Here is a 27349-nt window from a genome sequence, read left to right as displayed (position 1 = left end):
GTCTCACTTATTGAAGGGAATCAGAATTGATGATCCCCCCTTTCTGTTAAAAGTCCCAAGCTTTCTATTCTTCCCTCTCACTTCCTATTGTCCACCAAACTCCCTCTCTGTGTAAGTTAGGGAAGGGCTCCATCCAACAGTCCTCTTGCTTGATTCCATTTCTTGACTAGAAAATGGCATAGGACTTGGACCAGCAGACACCTTGGGTCTAAGATGGTTTAGGCTCAGACAGCTTAGTGGGTAGGATGGGGGAAGAGCCTGCCTGAGAGTACTCACCTTCTTTCTGAGAGGACTGTGTAAAGCGCACACCCCGGGGGTTGACGTAATCCATGTCATGGACAGAAGCAGAGTCAGAGTGGTCAGCAGGAGATGTGCACTCCTCTAATACTTCAGGGATGGATTCCACGGATGTTGATTGGGCCTTTTCCACATGGGCCCCTTCCTGCTATGACCAGTAGTGGGGAGGATACAGGAAAAGAGATGAGGCAAGAGCAATTGGGAACTTATTTCTCTTAAGTATCTGTCCTCCAAGTGTTTCTAATGGACTACAGGTGTAGGGCCAGCTCAGTGGGCTGTGAATCAATGCAAGATGGTTCAGGGAAGGAGTACGATGAAGGACTCAGAAAACATCACCTGAGGCATCAGTGACCTACAGTGACTAGAACCCCAGAGGCAACAGAGGCCCTCAGGAGCTTGGATTTAGATCATTAACTTCCAGAAAAAGCCATGGCCAGCATCCTCACCTTTGCCAAGTACTGCACGTATGCACAGCTTGAAAATCCTGTGAACTACCTCTCACAGTGAGTAATGCTGTGGTTTTTCTAGGTAGCACAGCTAATTCTAGCAAACAGGGAAGAACCTCCTGCCCCAACCTTCTTTTGAGCCAAGGCCTGGATAAAGAGCCAAAGGATCAAGCCAATTCCACAGCAGAAGACTAGACAGGGGTCTTTAGAAATCAAAGCCGTACCTGGGGGTCAGGTTGCTCAGGAACCCCTAGCTCGCTGCTGCCAGGCTCTGCAACTGTGCTGTACCCTGGAGAGCCAGGTTGCTCCAGGTCAGTGAGGTCCTCTTTGGAGGTGGTCTGGGAGGAGAACTCCAGGCCACTGTCTGTAGAGGGGCTGACCACTGCTGAGGCAGCTTCTGAACTTGCAGAGGAGATGGGAGTGGGTACATCTATGAAGGGCATGCTACCTGCCAAGCAAAGTGAGTGAGGCTTGAAGAAAAGAGACCCTGTGGGAAACACATACCTTCCATGGTACCGTTTGTTTGTTTTTCCTAGACTGCATATTAATTTCTGCATATGCTTGGTCTCTAAAGTAGTCAGAGTCCCACTGGAAGGAGAACAACCTTAAGTCACTGTGAATTGCTAAATGGTCACAGTTTGATCTGACCTAGAGTTTTCCCTTTTTGCTCTCAGTATAAAGACCACAGCCCCTCAATCAGTTGGTCTTCAATGTCAAAATTCCTGAGAGAGGAAGGAACTTTTCTTCTATCTATTCTAATCAGAAGAAGCAACTCAGGGTACTCACCAGTGAGGTTAGAGGATAAGGTGGTTCCACTGGGGGTGGGCAGCTCTGAACCTGGTGTGACTTTGGTCATATGGTGGGGGGGTCGGGGAGATCTCTTCTGTTTCTTCCACTTAGATGAATCACTCATGCCTCCTGCTCTCATTTTCAGCTGGAAATATCACACCTCATTAGCACTGGTATTCAAATTAAGATTGTATCCCTAGAAATCTCCCTTCTTTTAGTCCTACTGGTCCCTAGAAAATAGCCTATACCCCACATCTGTGCCACAGTAAGAATCTAGACCATTCAGAGCACATTCCTACTCCTCTAACTTGCCTTCTACTCTTGCCACTTTAAAGGTCAGCCTGAGAGCCTCCAAGTGGAAGGTGACATTCTGGTTTTAGGCTGGTCATTGATAAGGCCAGCCCTCATACATCACTCTGCTTCCCTGAATACTGGGTGGCAATCCTCAGTCCTGAAAGCTAAGGGCAGGGGGTCCTTTGCCCAAAGCTGCAGATCTTCAGGCCCTGGATCCCTGGGCCTTCCTCCTCAACTACCTGCATAGTAGCCTCCTACTCCTAGTTCTTATCCAGCCGTGAGAGTCTACTCCTTCCCAGCCAAACTCTTAGCTTTCCTATTACTTCATGAACTGGGCCTAGATCCTAACCATATCCCTTACTGTGGAATGTCTACATCAAATTGGTGAAAGAAAGGTTCATTCCTTGGAATTAAGGAAGGAGTGGCATCCCAGTTGATTTGTGGAGTTAAGGATGAAAGATCATGTCATGCTGCTGCTCTGCTCTCTGCTGCTCCCAACTTTGGTATATAAATGAGACCTCCTGTCCTTCTCACTGCTTTCAGATGGTAAGGCTACTGATTTCTTGGACTCTTGCTCTATTCCATTTCCCTTCCTCTTGCTGCATTTCTCTCTCTCCTATAGCTTCCTTTTAGTCACAAAGGAAAATCTTTACTCCTATAGCTTCCTTTTAGTCACAAAGCAAAATCTTTATCACCTACTGACTACCTTAGGGTATAGGTTTTCATGCATTTTCTCCACCCTAAGTTCACAGCTACTTTGTTTAAGCCCATTTCATTTTCTTAATCCTGATACCTTCTCAATTACAGTTTGCATCCAGTCCTTCTACAGTTATATCAAACTAGTCCTAGATTGATAGACAATTCCTGGAATGGGCAACAGCAATTCTCTTCTAGGAACCATGAGAATGACTCTAAAAGAGAGTAGAAACAATTTTTCTCCCTGCCTCTTTCTAAAAGCTGAAAATACCCATATTATCCTTGGCCTATTCAATTCCTTCTGCTATTTGAAGGATAAGCCCCTCTTCCTCCCCCAAGCCCTCCAGAATCTGGACAACCTTTGATCCTTTGCTTAGAAACTACATAATTCTTCCTTCCATACTCATATCTCCACCCATAAAGGAGACAGGCCCAACAGCTGAGCCCCACCTCCAGCTCTTAGTAACATAGCAACAGCCTCACATTGGATTTACACTTTTTGTCCCTGCATCTCCAAAATGCCACCAGTCATATGCCTAGAATAGAGCTTCAAGTGCTCTGAGCACTGTGGTTAAGCAGGAACCAGGATGCTCCCTCCAGAAACCACTGAAGCCCAAAAGAAAGTTCTGGGGGTAAGAGTCAGTTAAACATGCAGATAGGCCAGAAGTCCAAGAGATCAATGTGAGAAAAGAGGAACCTCCTGGTTTAAACTGGACACTGTCACTGAGCTCCAAATGGCACTCACATCTGGACTGACTTGTGTGAAATATCTTTTCTCTCCAGGTGGCTCCCCAATATCAGGAATTCCAGGTAGTCCTACTTCCATGGAGAAGCCCAGTCATTGAGATTCCATCCCACACTAGGATCGGTCCTTCCTGTTTTCTTCTCTATCCTCTGCAGAGGTAGCTCTAACCTGATCATTTCAATGAATGCTCTCTGCCTCCTGGATGGAATAGGAGTTGAGAGGCTGCCAGTTCTTACAAGTGTCTCAGTCCTTTAAAAGTATAGCTGTGCTCCCTGTTCTAAGATCCTAAGGTGGGCGGGGGAGGAGCGAGCAGTTCATGAAACTCTACATCACCTTATCCGTATAACTTTTTATTTCCAAAGGACAATATAAGATTTATAAAGAAAGGGCAGGTCCTAGGTTAATAATCATGGCAAAATGGTGGGTAGCCACTGAAGAGAGCTGCAACTTGAGACTAGGCAAGCACACAAATGAAACTTGAGACAAGGCATGCAAAGAAAACACAGGCCTATGGACTGTCTAGTGCACACACACACACGCAAAACACACACAGTTCTTTTTATCTTCAATGACCTGGATGTCCACAGCCACACCTCTAGCATGCAAACTGTTATGAGAGCTTAGATAGCCCATACCTCCTTCTCTCCCTCTTCTTCCTAAAGCAAGGATATGCAGATTAGGGTAATCTTTAGCTTGCACCTCCGTTTTAAGTTCCCTTACTTCTAAAGGACAGAGGTCACCTTTGCAGATCCCAAAGTATTGCTAGTGTCCTGGGCTAACCTGGGACCTGGCTCCTTTTCATCCATCTAGAGTCCTAAACCTTAGAATGACACCTTTAATGGTAACCAAGAAAAAAATGACCCCAACTAGACAGACTACCCTTTCCCTCAAAACCAAGTTCAGGCATCCAGCTAGAATCAAGGACTGTGCTTAAGCTTTCTAATGCCAGCTCTGAGACAGGGAGAGGGCAGAAAAGGGAAGGGTCTTGTTTGACAGTTCCTCATAGTTCCCCTAGAAATGGTAGATATTAAGCCCCCCCACAAGACGTCAGCAGGACCCAGGCTCTCTTTCTAGGCTTACTACATAACGTATTATCAGTTCAAGGCTTCCTTCTGCCTTCAGGCAGCCAGATGCCCCACGAAAATTCCCAACACTGCAAAGTTACAAACACATGCAGCTCTTCCAAAGCCGTGCTGTGTTACTAGGGAGGGGTAAATTGTGCTCTACACAGTGGATATGGGACCCAGATGTTACATATAAAAAATACACATTTAAATAAATAAATGAAAAGGGGGTAAGGAGAGGGAGAGGGAGAGGAAGAGGGAGAGGGAGAGAGACCTTGAGGTTCTTAAAGAGTAGTACCCTCTCTAACTGGTTCAGGGCTTTGGTCTGCTCCCCACTACTTAGCTCCAGTTTGTTGAGGAGACATGGAGAAATCTGTGAAAGACAGGCAAACGAACGATTTAAGCAGAGTGAAATAAACTCAAACACACACCAACAAGGCACAGGGCAGGAATGGGGATGGATGGCAGGGGAAAGGGGAAGGTTATGTGCATGCACCAAACAGCCAAGGGTCATCTCCAAGGGCAGAACCTCTTAGGGCTGCAAGCAGAATCCTCATCAGAGGCCTGTGAAGTCCAGGGCTTCACTTCAAGATAGAAAGAGGCCGTTCTTCTGAACACCATTCTTCTCCTAGCAGTTTGAGAACCTTCTGATCTGGAGTCAGACTTGATTTATCTTGTCAACAGAGGCTAGCCCAAGCATGAGCCCAGTCTAATCCAGTATTAGGATGGGATTTGAGGTATAGCCTCTCTAGGCCTCCTACCTGCTGGTAAGACTGGGCCCTGAGGGGATGGCAGGAATTTCACCTTTATCAACATACATTTTCAGCCCAGCCTGATGGGCCTTACCCAGTTTCCATGAAGGACTGGCTCACTAGCTTACATGGTGGGTCAACAAATATAGGCTGGAAAGGAAAGGTTGGGGAAGGAGAGGTACCTGGGAAAGAATAAATTTCTTGGTAAAGGAGCAATAGCTATTTCTAGATTCCAAGCAAACCTGTCTAGGCGAAAGTATGTTTTTCCTAAGCAAGGGTATCCAGGAAAATCTCTATAGTACAGAATTTGGGAGATCGAGGTTTGGATGAGGGATAGCAGGTCATACCTTCTTCATGTTGGTCCCCACATAGTTCTTGGGTTCTTCTTTAAACTGAGGTAACCTGTAAGATAGAAAATCCCATGGACTGTAATTAAGGATAATAACAAATCTTCCCCTCCATGCCAGCCACAGCCCAAAGATGCTCTGGGCCAGAGCATGCTATCTCTTAGGAAAAGCTAGGAAAAGAAGCAGGCTAATTTCACTCTTTTTGGAGCTTCACTGAAGAGCCACAGAAATTGAGGGACCTGTGACACAGATACTTTCTAAAAAAGAAGGTAGTCATGAGGGAAAGGTGACTAAGTACCCTTGGAGTGTGGAGGCTCTTTTCATCTTTAAACTGACTCCTTTCTGCTTGTATTCACTAAGCAAGTATTGCTGAAAGCCATGATATGGGGAAAGGGCAGTCTATCAAAACCCCAGGAGACTGGGCATAGGGTGAGAAGTAAAAGGCAGGTGGAAGTTTTGAAATTAGTAAATTTGAACCTGAGAAGTAAGAAACAACTTGCAGCAGGGTCCAGAGGCAGATCTAGTCTGTAGATAATAAGGATTATTACCCATGCCTCCTGCACTGGCAGTACAGAGTGTTAATCACTGGACCGCCAGGGAAGTCCCTAATAGACTTTTTTTTTTTTTTTTTTTTTTGCGGTACGCGGGCCTCTCACTGCTGTGGCCTCTCCCGTTGCGGAGCACAGGCTCCAGACACGCAGGCTCAGCGGCCATGGCTCATGGGCCCAGCCGCTCCGCGGCATGTGGGATCTTCCCGGACCAAAACATGAACCCGCGTCCCCTGCATTGGCAGGGGGACTCTCAACCGCTGCGCCACCAGGGAAGCCCTCCTAATAGACTATTTTTAAAAGCAATCTTAGGTTCACAGTATACTGATTTCTCATATAAACCCTTGCCCAAACACATGCATAACCTCTTCCATTATCAATATCCCCTAGGGGAAGCTGTAAAACCCTCGCCTCAGCTCTTCTCAAAGTTAGTCTACTCAAAGGAAGTACAGAAAACAGGGTGTTAGGCATAGTATGAAAAGGTCTCCTAGGCCCTAATTTGAGGGTCTTGACGAGGTAACAACTGTTTTGGTTTGTGGGGATGAGGGACTTTCACTGCTAAAATTGGGACAGTCGGGCAAACCAGGATTGTTGGTCACTCTAGACTTGGTCCTTCCTTACAGAAATCGGGCTGAGCTCTGGGAGCTCAGCAACCTGTTCCAGGCTCCCTTGAGTTTGGCTTCCTCTCTGGGTTCCCTTTCCCAGCTGCTACCTGCACAGAAACAGACACAAGTTTGGGAAGCAGAAGTTCTGTCAGCCTAGATCAAATAACCCTCTGCTTCCCCCTGAGGCCAAGCCAGCTCCCTCCTCTTTCTCCCTCGCTTGGTAACCCTGGTCCTAGAGAACCACGCCCATCCATAATCTCAATGGCCTCTGATGTGGCTGTGGGGTTGGCCAGGTCCCTGAAGTGGCTGTGTGGAAGCAAGCAGGCTCAAGAGGCCTGGGCAGCCGGGCTGAAGCAAACAGCAGCAGGTTTACCTTGTGAAGAGCAGCTGCACCATGTCTACGAGAGTGTGCTCTGCGGATTTTCTCAATAACTCTGCACAGGCAAAAACAAATAACACAGGTGTCATTACTTGCCGTGCTATTATCAGGAGGCTTCTCAGAGCAGACTCCCCTCCAAACCTTGTTTACTAAGGATTATACCAAACTTATTAAAACCAGCTCCAGCTCAGCCTGGCAGCCAGAATATCACTGGCCCACTAGATGACACTACTGAGTCAGGATAAAAAGGGGGAGCAATGATGTGTTCTCAGGGGTTGCAGGCTGGTGTCAATCCCAGAAACCTCAAGGGAGGGAGATTTGGTTCTGGGCTGAGTCATTCTGGGATCCAGCCCAATTCCTGCCCTGGCACAAAAAGCTAAGGTCTCTATTCTAGCTGCACAACAAATTGTCAAGTACAGAGACTCCTAGATCCCTATGGCTCCACAAGGTAGGTGATGGAGAAGTCATGAGTTTTCCATCTCTCTGGGACTGAGAGACAGCCTCCTGTATTCATACTCACAGATACTGGCCCCAGGAATGGTGAAGGGCCCAGTATTCAAGCACCTACCACTGAGCCTCATTTCAAAGCAGATCCGGAAGCAAGACTGCATAATCTCACACACAGATTCATTGGTTAGGTGGGCACCTACTGGGGTCAGCAACAGAGTCCGCAGTACCTACCAGGAAAAAAAAAGGAGAGACCATGATAAACATGGCAGGCTGGGTGAAGAAGGGTGTACATGAGGGGAGAGAAGCTGCCTCCTGTTTCTCTAAGTCTCCTACGGAAGCACTCAGGGGTGAGAAAGAGGTTAGCAAGAGCTGACCTTGCTTCAGTTTGGTGGGGGGTCTCCCAGGAGCTTGTCTTAGGAACTGTGTCTTTACTCTGCATGACCCCAACATAGTTCAGCACTCATTCCAGCCCTAGCCCACAAGCCCAACAGATGGATGGCACAGACACAGTCTGCCAGAGGTACAAGCCTATTAAGGGTTCTGGTATTTGATATCAATTCATTTAAGGCTTTTAATTATTTTCCTTAGAAAAAGCTTTTACTTCGGGTACCAGAGCTGCTTGTTTGGAAACAAAGTAGCTCTCTAAGCCCCAGTGGAGTCAGAACATAGCTTCAAGCTGCCATCAGGCTCCGGCAGGTAGAGCCAGAGGCACCAGCTCCTGGCCATTAGCCTATTTGCTCTTCCCCTCCATTTACCTGAAGGATTTTCATCAGGACAACCTCATCGCTGGCAGGATCTGTGCCCACAAAACGGGCATGGGTGACAGCATCTGCCGTGTTCTCCATGCCCTCTGCCGTGCCCTCATGGGTGGGATCTGCTCCAACAAAAAAGAAAAGATGTGTAGAGGAGAGACAGAAAAGTCAAGACATCCTGTCTAGAGACTGTTTTGAGAGACTTTTGGTTTTCTCCTCTCCCAATTCCCTAACCCATGGCTTCCTGAGCTACCTGAGAATTTTTGCCCATAACTGGCTTTAATAAGCATCTCGGCACAAACTCCACTGTGTAAAAGTGGTTCTCAAACTTAAACATATATCAGAATCGCTTGGAGGGCCTGTTAAAAATAGAAATTGCTGGGACTTCCCCAGTGGCACAGTGGTTAAGAGTCCACCTGCCAATGCAGGGGACACAGGTTCAATCTCTGGTCTGGGAAGATCCCACATGCCGTGGAGCAACTAAGCCCGTGTGCCACAACTACTGAGCCTGCACTCTAGAGCCCGTGAGCCACAACTACTGAGCCCACGTACCACAACTACTGAAGCCCACGCGCCTAGGGCCCATGCTCCTCAACAAGAGAAGCCACTGCGATGAGAAGCACGCGCACCTCAATGAGAAACATGCGCACCGCAATGAAGAGTGGCCCCCGCTCACTGCAACTAGAAAAAGCCTGCATGCAGCAATGAAGACCCAACACAGCCAAGAGTGAATAAGTAAAATAAATAATAAATTTGTAGAAAGAAAAAAAAAAAAGGAAATTGCTGGTCCCACTCCCAGAATTTTTGATTTAGTAGGTCTAGTGCGGGACCTGAGAATTTGCATTTCTAACAAGATTCCAGGTAAAGTTAATGCTGCTGGTCAGGGGACCACACTTTGGAAATCACTGGGGTAAAGCTACTCATTTCATAGAGGAAGGGCCTGGAAATCTGAGGTTTTGGCCCAGAGAAAGGGCCAAGTAGGGCCAGAGCTTTGAATGCCAAGGTTGCAGCCTTTCTCTTTTCAGATGTTCTCTTTCAACACATCTCCCTCTGATTGCTTTTGGAATGTTGTTGCACCGCAACAAAGAGTAGCCTCCGCTCGCCGCAACTAGGGAAAGCCCGCATGCAGCAACGAAGACCCGATGTAGCCAAAAATAAACAAATAAAATAAAATAAATAAATTTATAATAAATAAATATCTACAAGGAGTAGCCAAAGTGACCTCCATCAAGGCTTACAAGGGTCCTGCTGAACTGCCTGGATTGTTCTTGAAAGGGGAGCAAAAGTAGGAAAAAAAAGATAGGGACGTGACAAAGCTTTGTGAGTGACAGAGAAAAATGCTCCAGAGGTGGCATGGTGTAAGCTAGGAGAAGCTCCTAGTTTTAAGTGTGGGAATTAGAAGAAATTCTTACCATTTTCTCTTTCTTGGTACCTGAAATTAATGGAGTTCCTGAGTTTGAAGCTCAGCAGATGGCTGAGAAACCAGAACATTTCTCTTGCCACAATGAGCCAGAAAACTTTTATCAATTGTGAGAGGTTTTCATTTGTTTTCTTTCTTCTCTTCTGTCCTGGTTAGTCTCTGACACCTAGTCAGACTCTCTTTGCCCTGTTTACTGCATGCCACTACTCAGTATCACGAGCGGCTACTTTAGAGGTCATGCAGAAGGAAGCCAATTTCATGATGATCTACAGTATAGGAGGTGACCCAGCTCCTTCTATCACACCAACTCTCCATATTTCTCCCAATCAACACAGAAAATCCTATACTCTCAAGGCTGTTGCCTGAGTCCTCTCTCACAGCCCTGCTGGACAGGGTCCTTTATTCAGGCCTCCAGGGTCCACAGAAGGACCCTTCCTTGTTCGGGAAATCCAGGACCTTCTCAGTGCTGTGTAGTGTTTCAGAGTTCCTAGTGAATGGCAGCCTTGCTCCCAACTCCTGGGGGTCTATTTCGTCTCCTCTTTCAGTAGTCTCCCTAGGTAAAGAGGTTTAAGCGCTACTGATCTTTTTGTAGCTCTTATCCTCTGAGCTTGAATGAAGTAGCAAAGTTAATTTTCTAAAAAGGTAGGTACAAGTGACAGGTCCTTAGAACTACAGGCAGGGCCTCATAAGCCAGGCAATCAGAGGCACAAATCCTGATCTGGCAGCTGTGTGGGGCCAAACAAAAGGCTGGTCTTTGGAGTAGGATCTAAAATAACCCTAGACTCCTTGGGTCACAGGGCTGAGAGGTGGAAGGCAGTTCCTTCCAGAAGGGCAGCCTAAACAGAAGGTGGCTAACTTAACAGACCTTGTCTTCCCCAGGACCCCTTCTTTAGAATCTCCTCCTTTCCTGGCCACCCTGGAGAAGACTACAGGGAAATCTGCCAATCTCATCTCCTTTACCTTCTGGCTTCCATACACTCCTTCCCGTTCCTATTCTCATGCCCAATGCAATCACCACCTCCAGCACTCTCTTTTCCCACCACAGGAAACTCCAGTGACCAGCTGGCCTGAGGTCTCCAATGACCAGCTTGTCTGCCAACCCCAGAAGGGGGAGAGAGTAACACTGACAAAAGAGCAGAGGGAAAAAAAAAAAAAAAAAAAAAAAAAAAAAGAGCAGAGGGAAACGGCACCGAGGGCAGCTGCTGGAGGCCGTGAAGAGAGATGACCTGCAGGTGGTGCTCAGGGCAAGGCTGTAAGTAGCTGGGCCTGATTTTTGCTTAGGAGAAGTATGAAGCTAGGACTAGGGTGCCTGGAGAAGCTCGTGCACCTAGAGAACCTAGCTGGCACCCAGGATACCTGCTCCCAATCCTGAATGCTTCAACTAAGCAAATCCAACTTTCTAGAAAAGATAAAGGGTTTTCTTGCCTTCAACTGAAGGTCATTTTCCTTTCTTGCTAGCTACAGCCTGAGCTTCCTCTTTTCCTATCTCCTTACTTAGAAACAAGGACAGCTGCCTGTGTTCTATGTTCCTCACCCTTGCACATGGGCAGACAATAGGGGAAAAAAAAATCGGTATTCTAAGTGACAAAACCAACTATAAAGGAATCCAAAAAAGACACCATAAACAAATTCAGAGATAAACAGACTGGATAAAATATCTGGACTAGATTGGAAGAAAATATTTGTAATACTGTGATAGACAATGGGTTAATAAACACTATACAAAGAACTACAAATTGATAAGAAAAACAAAAACAACTCAATAAAATAATAGGCAAAGGAGAATAAATTCAAATGTTCAGGCTCAAGGAAATAAAAACAACAAAATACCAGTTTTCACCCATCAAATTAGCACAAATAAAGAATATCGATAATAATCAGTGCTGGTGACAGAATGGGGAAATGGAAACTCTCAAACCTTACTGTTGGACGTGCAAATGATTTTAATCTTTTGGGAAAGCAAACTGGTAGTACATATAAAAATGTAATTTGCACATGGCCTTTAAACCAGAAATTTCAAGTTCAGGAATCTGTCATACAAAAGGAAAATGAATAATAAAGACATATGAACAAGGTTGCTTATTTCAGCATTATTAATAATGGCTTGGGGTTTCCCTAGTAGCACAGGGGTTAAGAATCCTCCTGTCAATGCGAGACACACGGGTTTGAGCCCTGGTCCGGGAAGATTCCACATGCCACGGAGCAACTAAGCCCGTGCACCACAACTACTGAGCCTGCGCTCTACAGCCTTCGAGCCACAGCTACTGAAGCCCGCGTGCCTAGTACCTGTGCTCCGCAACAAGAGAAGCCACCGCAATGTGAAGCCCGCGCACCGCAATGAGGAACCCGCGCACCGAAACGAAGAGTAGCTGCCGCCCGCTGCAACTAGAGAAAGCCCACACACAGCAAAGAAGACCCAACGCAGCCAAAAATAAATAAATTTATTTATTTATTTAAAAAATAATAATGGCTTAAAATAAGAAACTTAAATATTAAATATTACTCAATAAGAGAATGATTGAGTGAACTGTATTATATCTATACGATGGAAATTATACAGCTACCAAAAAGAAAAAAAAAGTCTTACCAGGGACTGAGGGGCAGGGGAAATGGTGTATCATTGCTTAATGATTAGAATTTCTTTTTTGGCGTGATGAAAAAGTTTGAGAAATAGATGGTGGTAATAGTTGCACAACACTGTGAATGTAATTAATGTCACTGAATTATATACTTTAAAATTATTAAAATGGCAAATTTTATATTATGTATATTTTATCCCAGTAAAAAAAGAACATACAAACTTCCAGTTATAAGATTAATAAGTTCTGGGGATGTAGTGTACAGCATAATGACTACAGTTAACAATACTGTATTGTATGTCTGAAAGTTGCTGAGAGATCTTAAAAGTTCTCATCACACACACAGAAAAGTTTGTTTCTATGTGAGGCAATGGATTTAACTAAACTTATTATGTTTATCATCTTGCGACATATGCATCTATCAAATCTTTTACACTGTAAACCTTAAACTGATACAATGTTATATACCTCAAAAAAACTGGAGGGAAAAGAATAAATCAGATGGATAATTATATCATGTACACCTAAGTTAATACTATTAAATGAGAAAATATGTAGCACATAATCCTATTTTTATTTCTTTTTTAAAAGAGGTGAAACTTTATATATATTTATACACATGTAGAAAAAGGTATAGGAAGATTCAAACCTGCCTGTTAATATTTACCTAAAGAGGGAGGAGAAACATTGAGAGAGACCATTAACTTTTCTTTTAGACACCTCTTTATTGTTTATTTTCTTAAAATAAGCATGCATTATATTTGAAAAATAACTTAAAAAATAAACCAAAATAAATCAAACCTTCAAGGGCACTATACCCTTAACTGCCTCCAGAGCACAAGGAAATCAGAGTCCCAAGGAAACCTCTCATTCCCCACTCTGCACAACCTGAGTCAATTAGTGTGATGAGTAACCAATAAACAATCCTATTTCTCTTCTACAAGGAAACGGATGGCTGGGAAAAACCTTCCAGTATCACCAGCTCATTGCCTAAAGCCTGACCACTCCAGGAGAGGCAAGAAATGAAGAGCTGTGGTCATCCAACAAAGTCTGAGCTCTTACCTATGAGCGCATAGGACAGGAACTTGTTGACAGAGGTGAGTGCTAGTCCAGTGATAGGGCCAGTGGTATCTTCAGAGCGAATTACTTCCAGAAATGGACGAAGGAACACATTGGGCTCAATTTCTGAGAGTTCTGCAAGAAAAGAAATGAGAATAAAGAGCCATCTTACAAAAAGCTAAACTCTAGAAAAAGGCTCTTCTTAACTGTGCCATGAGGCTAGAGTTCTTAGTTGCTGGGACAATCTTCCTCCCTCTGGATTATCTTGAATCAAACCCCAAACACTATGTCATTTTATCTGCAAAATTTTTAGTTTAAAGCTTAAAAAAACACAGTATCATTACTATGCTTAAAAATTAACAACAAAATGGTTAAGATGGTAAATTTTATGCTTTTAAAATACTTATGTATGTAAATATATTTTTAAACCACAATTTAAAAATTAACAGTAATTCTTTAATATCATCAAATATTGCTGGGTCAATTATCCATGTCCATTTCACCACCCTCCCTAGGGGTGCACAGGGAAACCTCATCTTGAGTACAGCCAACGTAGCCAAAGAGATCCCAGGATGAGCTGCTTGCTGTCTTAGGTCTTTTGTTGTTATAGTCAAGGTCACTTCTCTTAGAGATAAAGAATGCAGCACATTCCAGGAAGTTGAGGGGGAAACTTGAGGTTTATAGTCCCTTGCTGAAAAATAAGCTCAAAAAGAACAAAAGGCTGTGTTGGAGGCAGTTTATAATCTTGCAAAGCTCCTAACCACTCTCTAGCCTCCTTTCTGTCTACAGTAAGCAGAGGGCTAACTGCCTTGAGATGAAGAGGCAATTCATAATCTTTATTTTACAGATGAGAAAAATAAGACTCAGATAAGACACATGATTGGCCCCAAATCACACAGCTAATAAGAAGCAGAGCTGGGATTTGAACCCAGTCTATACATATGGTTCTAAAACTTGTAAAACCATTATATCTATTCTCCTTAATTATCAGCACATACTCCTAAATTTAGAAGGTTTCATTCCAGGTCTAAGAAGCTACTTTATACTGGACTTGCTCTGTACCCTACTATGCCCAGGGTTTAAATTTTGTTTTTCTGCTGTGCTTTCATATCTCAGACACTAGCTCCCTAAAAGGCTTCCTAAATAGGCCAGAAAGACTCAGGGACTGGATAAAGGCTGCCCCACCTTTAGAGACAAAAGGAAGCTGGGTTTCCTAAGCACCTTCATTTTCATGCAAATGTAGGGAGCTTCCCACTCAATTCTTACCACCCTCCTCTTTGGGTAAACATTCCCTGGCCCCACTGCTCCTCAGATTAATGCTTTAATTAATTGGCAGATTGAGTAGCATTTTCCAAGCTTGTCTGTACAGTGATCGCATCAGCTGTATAAAACCTGCTTCTCATCCCCCACTACCCCCACCTAGAGATCTACAATCTGCAGAAAAAACCTAGAGAAAAATCTTTGTGTGTGTTCAAGATGGTAAAGGGTTGATATGTAAGGAATAGATATATTTGGGAAAGCTGAAATAAAATACCTTTAAAAAGCACACTGAAAAAACTAAAGTCATCTAGTCTTGCTGCTTTAGGAACACAACTGTATTACATACGATTTGGTCTGTCATTTAAAAAACAGTCATGTTTGGTATATTTGAGATATGAAAGTGTTAGATGGAAGACAATCTTTGCGAGGTGGGATAGGGAACAGATTTTCTGAGCATTCACCCAGTTGCTTTACCTATACTTGTTTCATAGTCAAAGACTAGGTCAATTTTACACCCACCATTTGACACTTCCAGGGCCAAGTGCATTCTGCCTCTTTTTGTTTGTTTTTTAAATTTTTTAATTTGGTAAAACTGACTCTTTTTGAGTCCTATAAATTTTAACACACACATAGGGTGTGGGCTCTCAAAGCCAAATGACTTAATGTACCAAAGCAGTAGTTTCTCTGCTGTGTTCAGTGGGCTTGAAATTGATGGAAGTTTGATCTGTCTCTGCAGGGCTGCTTCAACTGAAGATTTTTCTTTTTTTAAAAAAAAATTAATTAATTAATTTATTTATTTTTGGCTGCGTTGGGTCTTCGTTGTTGCACGTGGGTTTTCTCTAGTTGCAGTGAGCCGGGGATACTCTTTGTTGTGGTGCGTGGGCTTATTGCAGTGGCTTCTCTTGTTGCGGAGCACTGGCTCTAGGCGCGCAGGGTTCAGTAGTTGTGGCACTGGAGCGCAGGCTCAGTAGTTGTGGCACACGGGCTTAGTTACTCCACAGCATGTGGCATCTCCCCGGACCAGGGCTCGAACCCGTGTCCCCTGCATTGGCAGGCGGATTCTTAACCACTCTGCCACCAGGGAAGCCCCTAACCTTCTGCTTAAGAGAAAAGAGTTCAACATGGCATTGAGAGACTTGGAGGGGGCAGGAGTGATACTATACAGAGGCTTGGACAAAGTCCCACAGAAAACTCTCTGGATGCTCTGGATGTGACCCTCACGTAATATACAATCCAGTCAATGGACAAGGAATCATTAGTCTCACTCCTACTAATAACTAGGCATATGATACCCAAGCTCATCTGTCAAATTAGATAGTTGGAATCTGACTGTTAAAATACATTCATTCCAGCACTTCCATTCTGTGAGTCAATGCTTTATGGAAACTTAGTGATGGAAAACTAGAAGGGCTGGACTTTTTTTTTTTTAATTCATTTATTTTATTTATTTATTTTTGGCTGCGTTTGGTCTTCGTTGCTGCAGGTGGGCTTTTCTCTAGTTGCAGCAAGCAGGAGCTACTCTTCGTTGCAGTGTGTGGGGGCTACTCTTCATTGCGGTGCACGGGCTTCTCGTTGCGGTGGCTTCTCTTGTTGTGGAGCATGGGCTCTAGGCACGCAGGCTTCAGTAGTTGTGGCACATGGGCTCAGTAGTTGTAGCTCGCGGGCTCTAGAGCACAGGCTCAGTAGTTGTGGCGCACGGGCTTAGCTGTTCCGTGGCATGTGGGATCTTCCCGGACCAGGGCTTGAACCTGTGTCCCCTGCATTGGCAGGCAGATTCTTAACTGCTGCGCAACCAGGGAAGCCCAAGGGCTGGACTTTTTAATGAGCCCACCAGGAACCTTCACTTTCACCCTCACTCCCCTACCCCTCTAAAAAAAGAGGATGATGGTATATAAAATTAACTTTCCCAAGAGAATTTGGTCTAGGCAGAACTGGAGTTTTGCCCTCTAGGTTCAACTGCAGATTCAACTCTACTGCTTCCTACGAATCCAGAAAAGAAAAATTTCTGGTGTTCTACCTCCTGGCTTAGCCTGCCTGGGGACAGAGATTCAACTGTCTAGATCTTCTTTGGAAGAGTAAGAAGAGCTTCCCGAGTCCTTCAGGGAAAAGATGCCATGATGCTGCTCATAGTGAGCAGGCTGAGTAATTTCACAACCAAGGAGACATCTGACACCCCTGCCAAGCAGCCAAAATTCCCGCCCTGGAAGGCTGTCAACCTCAAGGCACAAACAGTTCAGTAAACAGAGAGTGCAGATCAGGTAGAGGGGTGCTCTGAAGGTGACTGATTCATGTTCTAAGATGGGAAGTGAAAAAAAGGAATGGGTACAAGAAGGAGGGGAAATTCAACTCCCACCGGAGAAAGAACACTTGGGATCCTTCTAGGACTAGGCCACCTGCTGCTAAAATCAAGTCCAGGTCCAACTTCTGGCTAGTCAGTGCCCAATAAGAATAATCACAACAAGACTTATTAAACTATTTCTGGAGAAGCTGTAGGTCACTTCAACACAAAGCAAAGTGAAGCTCTTCAGAGGTTTCTTGGTGTTGTTCTGCTCAACATCAGTGAACAGGGCTCTCAACTCCCTATATTGTGACATTAAGACAGGTAAGTCTCCAAGTGACTTTTGGCCTAAAGTCAGGTTGAGAATCTGCAGATGTCCCCCAAGTCTCCTATCTTCTCAGATGATGAGGTGACCTGTCCAAAAGGAGATGAATACTGACACTGTTTTCTTTTTTCACATCAGAGCTGCCACCTTCTCTGACAATCTATGTCAAAGGCCTCAACTTGTGGCATCATACACTGCCCTTAGACAAAAGGGAACAATCTCTTCTCAGCATACAGGGGAGCAGTCGCCATCCTCCCAGGAGGCTTGTGTTCTCCAGCCTGCAGCAGCCTTTCCTCATTTGGCCAACATTGGGCTGGCACATTCCTGAGCCAAAATGCACACATAAGCTGCTTTCCCTGGTAGCAAGCTCTTTACTCCTGAGTGACTCTTATCAGGGGCGGTTGGGCATTCTCAATTGGATTACGCTGACAAGGAAAAAGTCCTGTGGTATATTATTTCAACACCATTTGGCTTCAGAAATGCTTGTCTCGACCCTTTTGCCCTCAGAGGCTACTTCTCCCTTCTTGCTTTCTAGAGGGTCACCAGCCTGCTCCCATCCTAGCTCTTCATCCTGCAAATATTGGCTCATGTTCCTGGAGACAGAATATCATCATTCACAAGGTAAATCATGTATAACAGACTAATAAATCAGAGCATGATAAAAATGTAAGTCTAGTTCATTTACCTCACTTGACGTTTCTGTATCCAGAGACACAGTACAGAATTATTTGAGCATAAAAAGCTCTTTGGTTTTGGGCTTTTATGTCTATGCCTCCACATTCCATTTTAGGAGAAAGTGTTAGGTCCTCATATTCCCCCCCTTTTTTTTTTTTTGGCCGAGCCATGGGGCATGCAGGATCTTAGTTCCCCAACCATGGATTGAACCGGCATCCCCTGCAGTGGAAGCTCAGAGCCTTAACTCTCACTGGACCGCCAGGGAAGTCCAGGTCCTCATATCCTACTTCTCTGACTATGCTATACCTAGGAATACTTCTTGTAAAAGTCAAAGTAAGATTGAGAATGAGCTGCAAATGGAATTTTTGAAATACTGTTCCATAGGAAAGAGCTGTGCTCTTCTTGGTCACTACAGGACATCAGGAGTAGTGGTCCAAAGGATGAGACAAACTAAACTTTGGTGTAGCCAGAAGCCTCTGGAATATCTGCCACACCTTTATTTCCAGTCTTGAATGGTCAGGTGGGGATTTAGGCTTGATTTCATGAACTGGCTTGAGAGATGGCTGCCAAAGGGCAGCTCTCAGAAAATTATCTAGTCCAGGCTTAAGGGTTAAACCCAGACAAGCCTTTGCAACCCTGCCCTATACAACAGGAGAAATGAAAAAAAGAAATGCACTATGCCCAGTCTTGGTCTGTCACTAATTATGCGACCTTGGGCAGACACTTCCCTTCTTTGGGCCATAGTTTCCTCAACCACAGGGTTTTCCTGGGGAAGAAGATGGTGGTGGTAGTACACAGTTTAATGAAATTCTTTAAGGCTCCCTTTAGATCTCCAAAATTTATTTTAAACGCAAAGTACAGTTTGGGAGTAAATAAGCATGAATGCAGACAGTCTGTTACAAAGGTAGCCTGGAGGAAAAGCAAGCCCAGTTTGTTTGTCTAAGCTCCTGACAGTGGATCCTCTTTTTTCAGCTATCACCCAATAGTTTCCCAGATCTGTTTCCTATTCTCAAACAAATCCTTAGTTTCTCAAAGTGCCTTTAGACTGCAGTGGGGATGAGGAGGGGGATTATCTTTGATATTATGACCCTTTAAGAAACAAAATGTGGTGATAACTTAATCACTACCACATCCAGGTACAAGGTGGGTTCATGGGTCCACCTAGGGCCTGCAGTAGAAGATAATGATACAAACGACCTTACACCAAGAAAGGCAAATTATTTTCTAACACTTGGTCCTTTAAATACCCTTTGAGAAGTATTCATTTTTCAGGCTTATTTCTCCCTCAAAGGCCAACCCAACCTGTTTTTATGAATCAAAAAACCAAACCTTAACTCTTACTCTAATTAAACATAAGCAAATCCTGAACTTACACATCTTGGGGTTTTACTGAAAGTCTGAAAATCCCAAGGATTAGAAATCATAATTTTATATCTTCCCCGAGCTGTCTTAGATAAGTAATTTGTAGAAGGTCATGTTCATGAGGTCCCAACCTAAGCCAGAGATGACATAAAAACTCCTCTCCTCCTCCGTAGACATCTGGCCCCCAAATGTTCAAGATGACCAGAAAGAAAAGGGTTTTTGGCATTTACATATGTTCTCTGGCTCAAACACCTTTTCAGGACCTGGGCTACCTCTGTCCCTATAGCATGTCTGTCTCTCCTAAGAGAGATGATAGAAAGATGTATTTTTTTCAGACTGAAATCTCTGATATCATACAGAACCCAGAGCAGGCTGCTTTCAGGCTGCTCCTGAAATCCTCACTTTTTTGTGTGTGTGCGGTACGCGGGCCTCTCACTGTTGTGGCCTCCCCCGTTGCGGAGCACAGGCTCCGGATGCGCAGGCTCAGCAGCCATGGCTCACGGGCCTAGCCACTCCGCGGCATGTGGGATCTTCCTGGACCAGGGCACGAACCTGTGTCCCCTGCATTGGCAGGCAGACTCAACCACTGCGCCACCAGGGAAGCCCTGAAATCCTCACTTTTATAATCTCCTCCTTGTTGAGTAGGACCACCCTAGTCTGCCTGGTATCAGATTTAGCCTACACTTTCAGAAGATAAGACAGGGACTTAAAGGCAGCATACACGTGGGAAAATAGTTTGTTTACTGCATGACTTTCTCCAATATGATACATAATCCTGATTGGAAGAGAAATGAGCTTCCCACCTTGGGCATTTCTGCTAAACAGCCAGTTTAGCTTGCTGCTAGGAGCTGCTATCTACCACCCTACAAGAAGAATCCCATTCCATTGCTCAGGACAACAACCTTAATTGGCCTCTGACATCAGCAACAGCTACATACTAAACTAATTATCATATGTAGGTTATTTACTTTATCTTCCCAGTAACCCTGAGAAATAGTATTACTGTTCCCATTTTATAGATAAGAACACCAAGGCTCTATGAGGTTAAGTGACTTGCCTAAGGTCATGCAGTAAGTGGAAGAGGTAGAATTTAAATCTGGGTCTGTTCTGGATTATGTTCTTAAATATTATACTATGCTATTGCTATGGGTTTACTATTAGATATATTAACTGCATGACATGGATGGCAAATAAAAATTTAAGACTTAACTATCCTAGAATTAAAGTTTCTTCTGCACCCATCCTCCTCCTAGCCAATGACTAAACACTGTTAGTTCCTGATTTTAGTACTGCCATACAAATTAATCTTCAGGTTTGCCCACGTTCCTTCCTAATCCAAGAAGGAAGAATGAGGCCCCTTTAACAAGGCTGGCAGGGCTAAACGAGGCCCATAGGGACCTGAAACATATCGCAGAGGCCCGAGGATAGACTGATCCATCTGTCTTACTGAGAGCACAAGTTTGATGCGTATCAACTCTAAACACCAGTTCTCTTCCTTCTAGAGAAAACTGGCACATATTGAAAGGAAAGCAATTAGGCTGTAACATACAGGCAAACCAGAGCTGCTGTGGTCCTTTATTCTACCTTGCCGTTTTCTGCATTCATTGTATAAGACCAAGACCAGGGGGCTTCCCTGGTGGTGCAGTGGTTAGGAGTCAGCCTGCCAATGCAGGGGACACGGGTTCGAGCCCTGGTCTGGGAGGGTCCCACATGCCACAAAGCAACTGGGCCCATGTGCCACAATTACTGAGCCTGCGCTCTGGAGCGCACGAGCCACAAGTACTGAAGCCCGTGCACCTGGAGCCCGAGCTGCACAATGAAGAGTAGCCCCCGCTTGATGCAACTAGAGAAAGCCGCGCAGCAACAAAGGTCCAATGCAGCCAAAAATAAATAATAAATAAATTAAAAAAAAAAAAAAAGACCAAGACCAAACTTAAGCAGGCAATTTGAAAGCCCAGGAGAAATTAAAAACTTCTGTTGCTATACTTTAAAACAGGACATTCACCCCAGCTTTATGCAGTCATTACACGTGGAGCAACTTTTTCAATCCAAATTCCCCTCATAGTCTAGTAAAATATTTCACTGTTCCATGGCAGCAAGAAGACAATTATAGGTTTATCACCAATTACCACCCTGTCAGGTCTCCTCTAGGGGCCCTGAAGGGAAGTAAAAGGAAATAAAAAAGAACTAAATTCTGAATTGACATTAACAAAGTCTACAGATGATGGAAAAGACTGAAGGGTTAATAGCCAAAGCTTTTGGAGAAGAGTAAGAGAATCCCTAAAGAATATCATTTACGGGACTAGTAAGCAACTCTCCCTGTTCCTTAAGTGCACAGAATCCTATTTATTTACATTTATCCAGAAGCTAGAAATGCTTTTTTACGGCAGCATATCACAAATTCTTAGTGACAATTAAGTCTGAAGAATCTTATTCAGCCTCAGACACCCTTTGTGTTAACAAGCTCAAGAACTTTATGATAAGAGACATTTCTCATCTTACTGATGGGGAAACAAAGGCATCGAAAATATAACCAGTAAGGGCCAGGACAAGTACTCTAACCACTTGCCACTGCTGCCTGTAAACACATGACTGTAAGCTGGAGAATGAACAAATAAAGTTTATAGGAGCAGCAGTACTCTGAGAAGTCATGTTATTTGCTCTGAAAGGTGGCCAGAGAACCTTCAAAACAGCTGAATCTAGAGGAGCAATCCTGAAAGGGTTGGGAAACAACTTTAGAAAACATGGGACAGAACCCGGGTTCAGCCAACACCTGTTTCCCAAACAATACCTGTCTCTCTCTGTCTCTCATTTTATCCCAACCGCACACAATACAAAAGCTGTATTATTCTGGTAAAGTTGCATTCCAGCCCAGAATGCACAGTTAATGTTTTTTACAGCCCACATGCCTCCTTGTGATGGATGGCCACTTTATAATGAAAAACTTTATGCTCAATCAACTTACAAATAATGAGTGTTCCATTACAATGTATTAAAAACAAACCCCAGGGCTTCCCTGGTGGCGCAGTGGTTGAGAGTCCGCCTGCCGAGGCAGGCGACACGGGTTCGTGCCCTGGTCTGGGAAGATCCCACATGCCGCAGAGCGGCTGGGCCCGTGAGCCATGGCCGCTGAGCCTGCGCGTCTGGAGCTTGTGCCCCGCAAAGGGAGAGGCCACAACAGTGAGAAGCCCACGTACCGCAAAAAACAAACAAACAAAAAAAAACACCCAAATCAGAAAGACCCAGAAAGAAACAAGGAATAGGAATGAAGGTGATTGCTAGAAAGCAAGGAGGAACTCAAGAGAATTCTCTGTAACTCCTTCAATCCTAAAGAAGATACAGTCCTAAGGAGAATTTGGTATCGAAAAAGGCATTAATTTCAACAAATGCTGTTGGTACAACTGAACATCCATATGCCAAAAAAACCCCCCTACTTTCATCTAAACCTCACATGTTACATAAAAATTAACTAAAAATAGGGCTTCCCTGGTGGCGCAGTGGTTGGGAGTCCGCCTGCCGATGCAGAGGACGTGGGTTCGTGCCCCGGTCTGGGAAGATCCCACATGCCACAGAGCGGCTGGGCCCGCGAGCCATGGCCGCTGGGCCTGCGCGTCGGGAGCCTGTGCTCCGCAACGGGAGAGGCCACGGCAGTGAGAGGCCCGCGTAACACAAAAAAAAAAAAAAAAAAAAAAAAAAAAAAAAATTAACTAAAAATAGATAATAGATGTAAATGAAAAGCATAAATCTGCATACCTTTTAAAAGAAAATATAGGATAAATCTTTGTGACCTGCGATTAGGCAAAGAGTACTTAGATATGACACCAAAAGCACAGTGCACAAAAGAAAAAAAACTGGTACACTGGACCTCATCAAAAATAAAAATGTCTGCTCTAGAGACATACTAGAGAGATGTCTATCTCTAGAGAGATAATGTTAAGAGACTGAAAAAACAAGCTACTGAAAAAACAAGCCATAAATAATTGTATAATTATAATTGTGATTGTTACGAAAGGACTTGAATCCAGAATACACTTCTTTAAGTTTCTAAACTCCACATGCCGCGGAGTGGCTGGGCCCGTGAGCCATGGCTGCTGAGCCTGCGCGTCCGGAGACTGTGCTCCGCAACGGGAGAGGCCACAACAGTGAGAGGCCTGCATATCGCAAAAAAAAAAAAAAAAAAAAAAAAAAAAAACACACCTTGAGGTACCACTACCTACCTACTAGGATGGCTTAAATAAAAGTACTGAAAATACCAAGCACTGGAGAGGATGTGGAGAAACTAGAATTCTCATTTCTGGTGGGAATGTAATGTGGTACAGGACTCTGGAAAACAGTTTGGCAGTTTCTTAAAAAGCTAAACATACATTTACTCTTTGACCCAGAAATCCCACTCCTGGATGTTTATCCCAGAAAGATGAAAACCAATGTTCTTCACAGAAAAACCTGTACACAAATGTCTGTAGCAGCTTTATTCATAATGGCCCCAAAATGGAGAAGCCAAACGTCCTTCAGCTAGTGGATGGATAAGCAAACTGTGGTACAGACATGCAATGGAATACTACTTGGCAATAGAAAGGGAACAAACTATTGATCTAGGCAGCAGTTTAGATGAATCTCAAAGGCATCATGCTGAGTGAAACAAATCAGTCTCAGAAGGTTACGTACTGTATGATTCCATTTACATGACCTTCTTGATAAAACTATGGTGAGAGAATAGATCAGTGGTTGACAGGAGTTAGGGGTAGGGGGATGGTGTGACCACAAAGGGATAATAGAGGGAGTTTCCTGGGGAGGTGAGACTGTTCTGTATTCCCATTGCCACAGTGGTTACATGGAGCTATGTATGTTAAAATTCACAGAACTGTATACTAAAAAAAAGTCAATTTTACTATATGATAATGAAAAAATTTAAGTATTGAATCTTAATATACAAATCTCAGCCTAGTTCACACCAAGAATGGCATTCACAAGATGCAGCCCAATAGCAGGCCCTGCCTTCTAAGACTGAGGTCTGAAGATACTGAGATTATGTTTAAGGGAATGTCCACCTATGAATGTGGACCTGAATTCAGAAATGCCCTTTCCCCTCAAGAGTTGTGGAAAGGCTAGACTGGCATGGGGAGTCCATTTCTTCTCTCCCTGGGCCCTTCTAACCAATAGTAGAAAGAATTTGTTACTGGAACTTGTTCTTTTGAAATCTTCAGTTCAGGACTTCCCTGGTGGCGCAATGGTTAAGAATTCACCTGCCAGGGGCTTCCCTGGTGGCGCAGTGGTTAAGAATCCACCTGCCAATGCAGGGGACACGGGTTCGAGCCCTGGTCCGGGAAGATCCCACATGCTGCAGAGCAGCTAAGCCCGTGCGCCACAACTACTGAGCCTGAGCTCTAGAGCCCGCGAGCCACAACTACTGAGCCTGTGTGCCACAACTACTGAAGCCCATGCGCCTAGAGCCTGTGCTCTGCAACAAGAGAAGCCACCGCAGTGAGAAGCCTGCGCACCACAATGAAGAGTAGCCCCACTCGCCTCAACTTGAGAAAGCCCGTGCGCAGCAACGAAGACCCAACACAGACAAAAATAAATTTTAAAAATAAAGTAATTAAAAAAAAAAAGAATCCACCTGCCAATGCAGGGGACACAGATTTGACCCCTGGTCCAGGGAGATGCCACGTGCTGTGGATCAACTAAGCCCATGTGCCACAACTACTGAGCCTGCACTCCAGATCACGCAAGCCACAACTACTGAGCCCACATGCCACAACTACTGAAGCCCGCACGCCTAGAGCCTGTGCTCTGCAACAAGAGAAGCCACTGCAATGAGAAGCCCGCGCACTGCAACGAAGAGTAGCCCCAGCTTGCCACAACTAGAGAAAGCCCGCACACAGCAACGAAGACCCAACGCAGCCATAAATAAATAAATAGATTTATTAAAAAAGAAAGAAAGAAATCTTCAGTTGAAGCAGGCGTGCAGAGACAGATCACACTTCCATCAATTTCAAGCCCACTGAACACAGTAGAGAAACTACTACTTTGGTACATTAAGTCATTTGGCTTTGGGAACCCACACCCTAACCTTCCGTTCCTTGCTTTAACCCTTGGCCCATGAGAATTAGTTCCCTAAGACCTAGGTAAGATAGAGGCATTAAAAATATAGAGAAAGAATTTTACCAGGGCATACTTTATTTCCCATAATATTTGACACACAGGATACCAAACCCTACCTGGCTAAAGTCCCTTGGCAATATTAATGTTACTAAGGGAAGTGCTAATTTCTACTGCATTCAGCTTCGAGAAGAGATGGGGATAAAAAGCAAGGATGGGAAGGGACTTTCATCTGCCACAGAGACTAACCACTCCATGCTCAAGAAGCATTTGGGCCACCAAAGGCCCTTCTCCTACATGACGATGTTCATTTACCTGCTTCAAATGTATCAAAATGTATCAAGTCACAGTACATACATTATTACATAGCCATGTCCTGAAAAACCGCTAATCCAGCATCCATTAAATTAGGTCTGAATTCTGCTGGCCAAGCCCCAGCCTCTCAGGGGGCTGGCATCAAATGGGGAGGCTGGAGTAGGGTTTCAAACACCTGTTTCAGCCTTTTAAGTGTCCGATTCAGGCCACTGTGCTCTGGCAGCAGGGACCCTGATGATGTGGGTTCTCTTCTCCTGCCAAATCGTCAATTTAAAGAGCCTAGCCCCCCCAAGAGGAGGAAAAGATAGACTGGTGGGGGGGTTATAGCCACTTTGAAGAAATGTTTCTTTTAAAGTTAAACACACATCTATGCTATGATCCAGCAATTTCACTCAAGTATTTATCCAAGAGAAACTAAAATATACGTTCACAAATAGACGTGTATTATGTTTATAGCAGCCTATTCATAACAGACAAAAACTGGAAACACTCCAAATGTTCTTCAATAAGAAAATGAGTAAATTCTCTTATGGTTTGCCATATAATTCAATATTACTCAGTAAAACAGAATGAATCAAAACCAAAAAAACCAGTGATACATGCAACAACATGGATGAATTCCAAAAACATGCTAAGTGAAAAGAAGCTAGGAAAAAAAAGAGAATATCCTGTATGATTCCATTTATAGGAAATCCAAAACCAAAACTAATGCATGGTAATAGAACAGAAAGTGGTTTTGTGTATGTGTGTGTGGGTTAACTTAAATGGGGCATGAGGAAACTTTCTGGGGTGATGAAAATGTTCTATCTTTTTTTTTTAAGGTGGTTACTGAATTTACACAATCATCAAAATTTATCAACTGAACACCTAAGGTCTGTGTATTTCACTGTATGTTAATTATACCTCAATTAAAAAAAAAAAAAGAGAACTGAGGGGGTCTGGCGTCAGCCTCTCCTACTTGGCATTATTTAGGAGAATGAAGATATAGAAGAGAAGAAACAAATTTGCTTCCCAACTCACCATTCTGGGAGCAGAGGCTCAACAGCCAGCTGAGCTGCCACCTCAGTAACCCTTGGGCAACCTTTTGGGAAAGAAGAGATTTTCAGGTGGTAACTGATATACCCTTAATGGGGCCCTGTTGTTCCCCAAAGGGGTGTCACTGAAATGTCTTCAACAGTGTTTACTTCCCCATTGCTAAAAGTATAATCAGGGTTCAACTTAGAAGAAAGTTCACATGTAACCAAAGTTAGGCCCTCAGTACTTAAAATTCAGGGACTTCCTTGGTGGTCCAGTGGTTAAGACTCCGTGCTTCCACTGCAGGGGACATGGGTTCAATCCCTGGTTGGGGAACTAAGATCCCGCAGGCTGCAAGGGTGCAGCCAAAAAGACCCCAAAAACGAACAAAAAAAACATTCAGACAGTCTTAAAAAAACATTACATTATAACCATAGTAATAGACAAGTCAGAGCTCTAGTTCCAGAAATGTCACCACTCTGTCATGACGCCTTACACAAGACATGACCTCTAAGCCACAGATCCTTCTCAATAAAATGGGCCTGGATGACCTCTATGTTTCACTTTAGCTCTGCCACTGTATGATTTTAATACTCTTATAAGTTCATATGACCTCCAGGATCAGATGGGGAAGGCAAGCCTTGTAATCCTTCTCAGCATTGTTATAGAGACTCATCCTTTATTTTAATGAGGACGTCCCCAGAGGGATTCTGCATTTCATGTGAAATGATTTCTCCCCTCTAACACACAGAGTTAGACTCAAAGAGAACAGTTTACAGGTTAGGATGTGAGGTGATGC

At 44.1% G+C, this 27349-nt stretch overlaps 1 protein-coding gene across 11 annotated transcripts in view; it reads right to left on the bottom strand.

Moving 5' to 3' along the window:
* Positions 1-27349, bottom strand: part of GBF1 (golgi brefeldin A resistant guanine nucleotide exchange factor 1) — a 126301-nt gene that overhangs the window by 21599 nt on the left and 77353 nt on the right. For 5 of the 11 annotated variants that reach the window (XM_032607829.1, XM_032607822.1, XM_032607823.1 and 2 more), the window contains exons 4-11: positions 13226-13357; positions 8168-8286; positions 7531-7639; positions 6957-7017; positions 5431-5485; positions 1530-1677; positions 968-1191; positions 277-442 (exon numbers count right to left, since the gene is read on the bottom strand). In XM_032607829.1, the coding sequence (XP_032463720.1) occupies positions 277-442; positions 968-1191; positions 1530-1677; positions 5431-5485; positions 6957-7017; positions 7531-7639; positions 8168-8286; positions 13226-13357 (1014 nt within the window). Of the gene's footprint in view, positions 1-276; positions 446-967; positions 1192-1529; positions 1678-5430; positions 5486-6956; positions 7018-7530; positions 7640-8167; positions 8287-13225; positions 13358-26556; positions 26618-27349 lie in introns of all 11 variants that reach the window. The other 6 variants (XM_032607820.1, XM_032607830.1, XM_032607821.1 and 3 more) reach the window with 2 other exon arrangements.

The sequence above is a fragment of the Phocoena sinus genome, chromosome 16 (genome assembly GCF_008692025.1).
Source record: "Phocoena sinus isolate mPhoSin1 chromosome 16, mPhoSin1.pri, whole genome shotgun sequence".
Taxonomy (NCBI): Eukaryota; Metazoa; Chordata; class Mammalia; order Artiodactyla; family Phocoenidae; genus Phocoena; species Phocoena sinus.
Note: the sequence above shows the minus strand (reverse complement) of the source record. Positions and strands in the feature narration are given on the sequence as shown.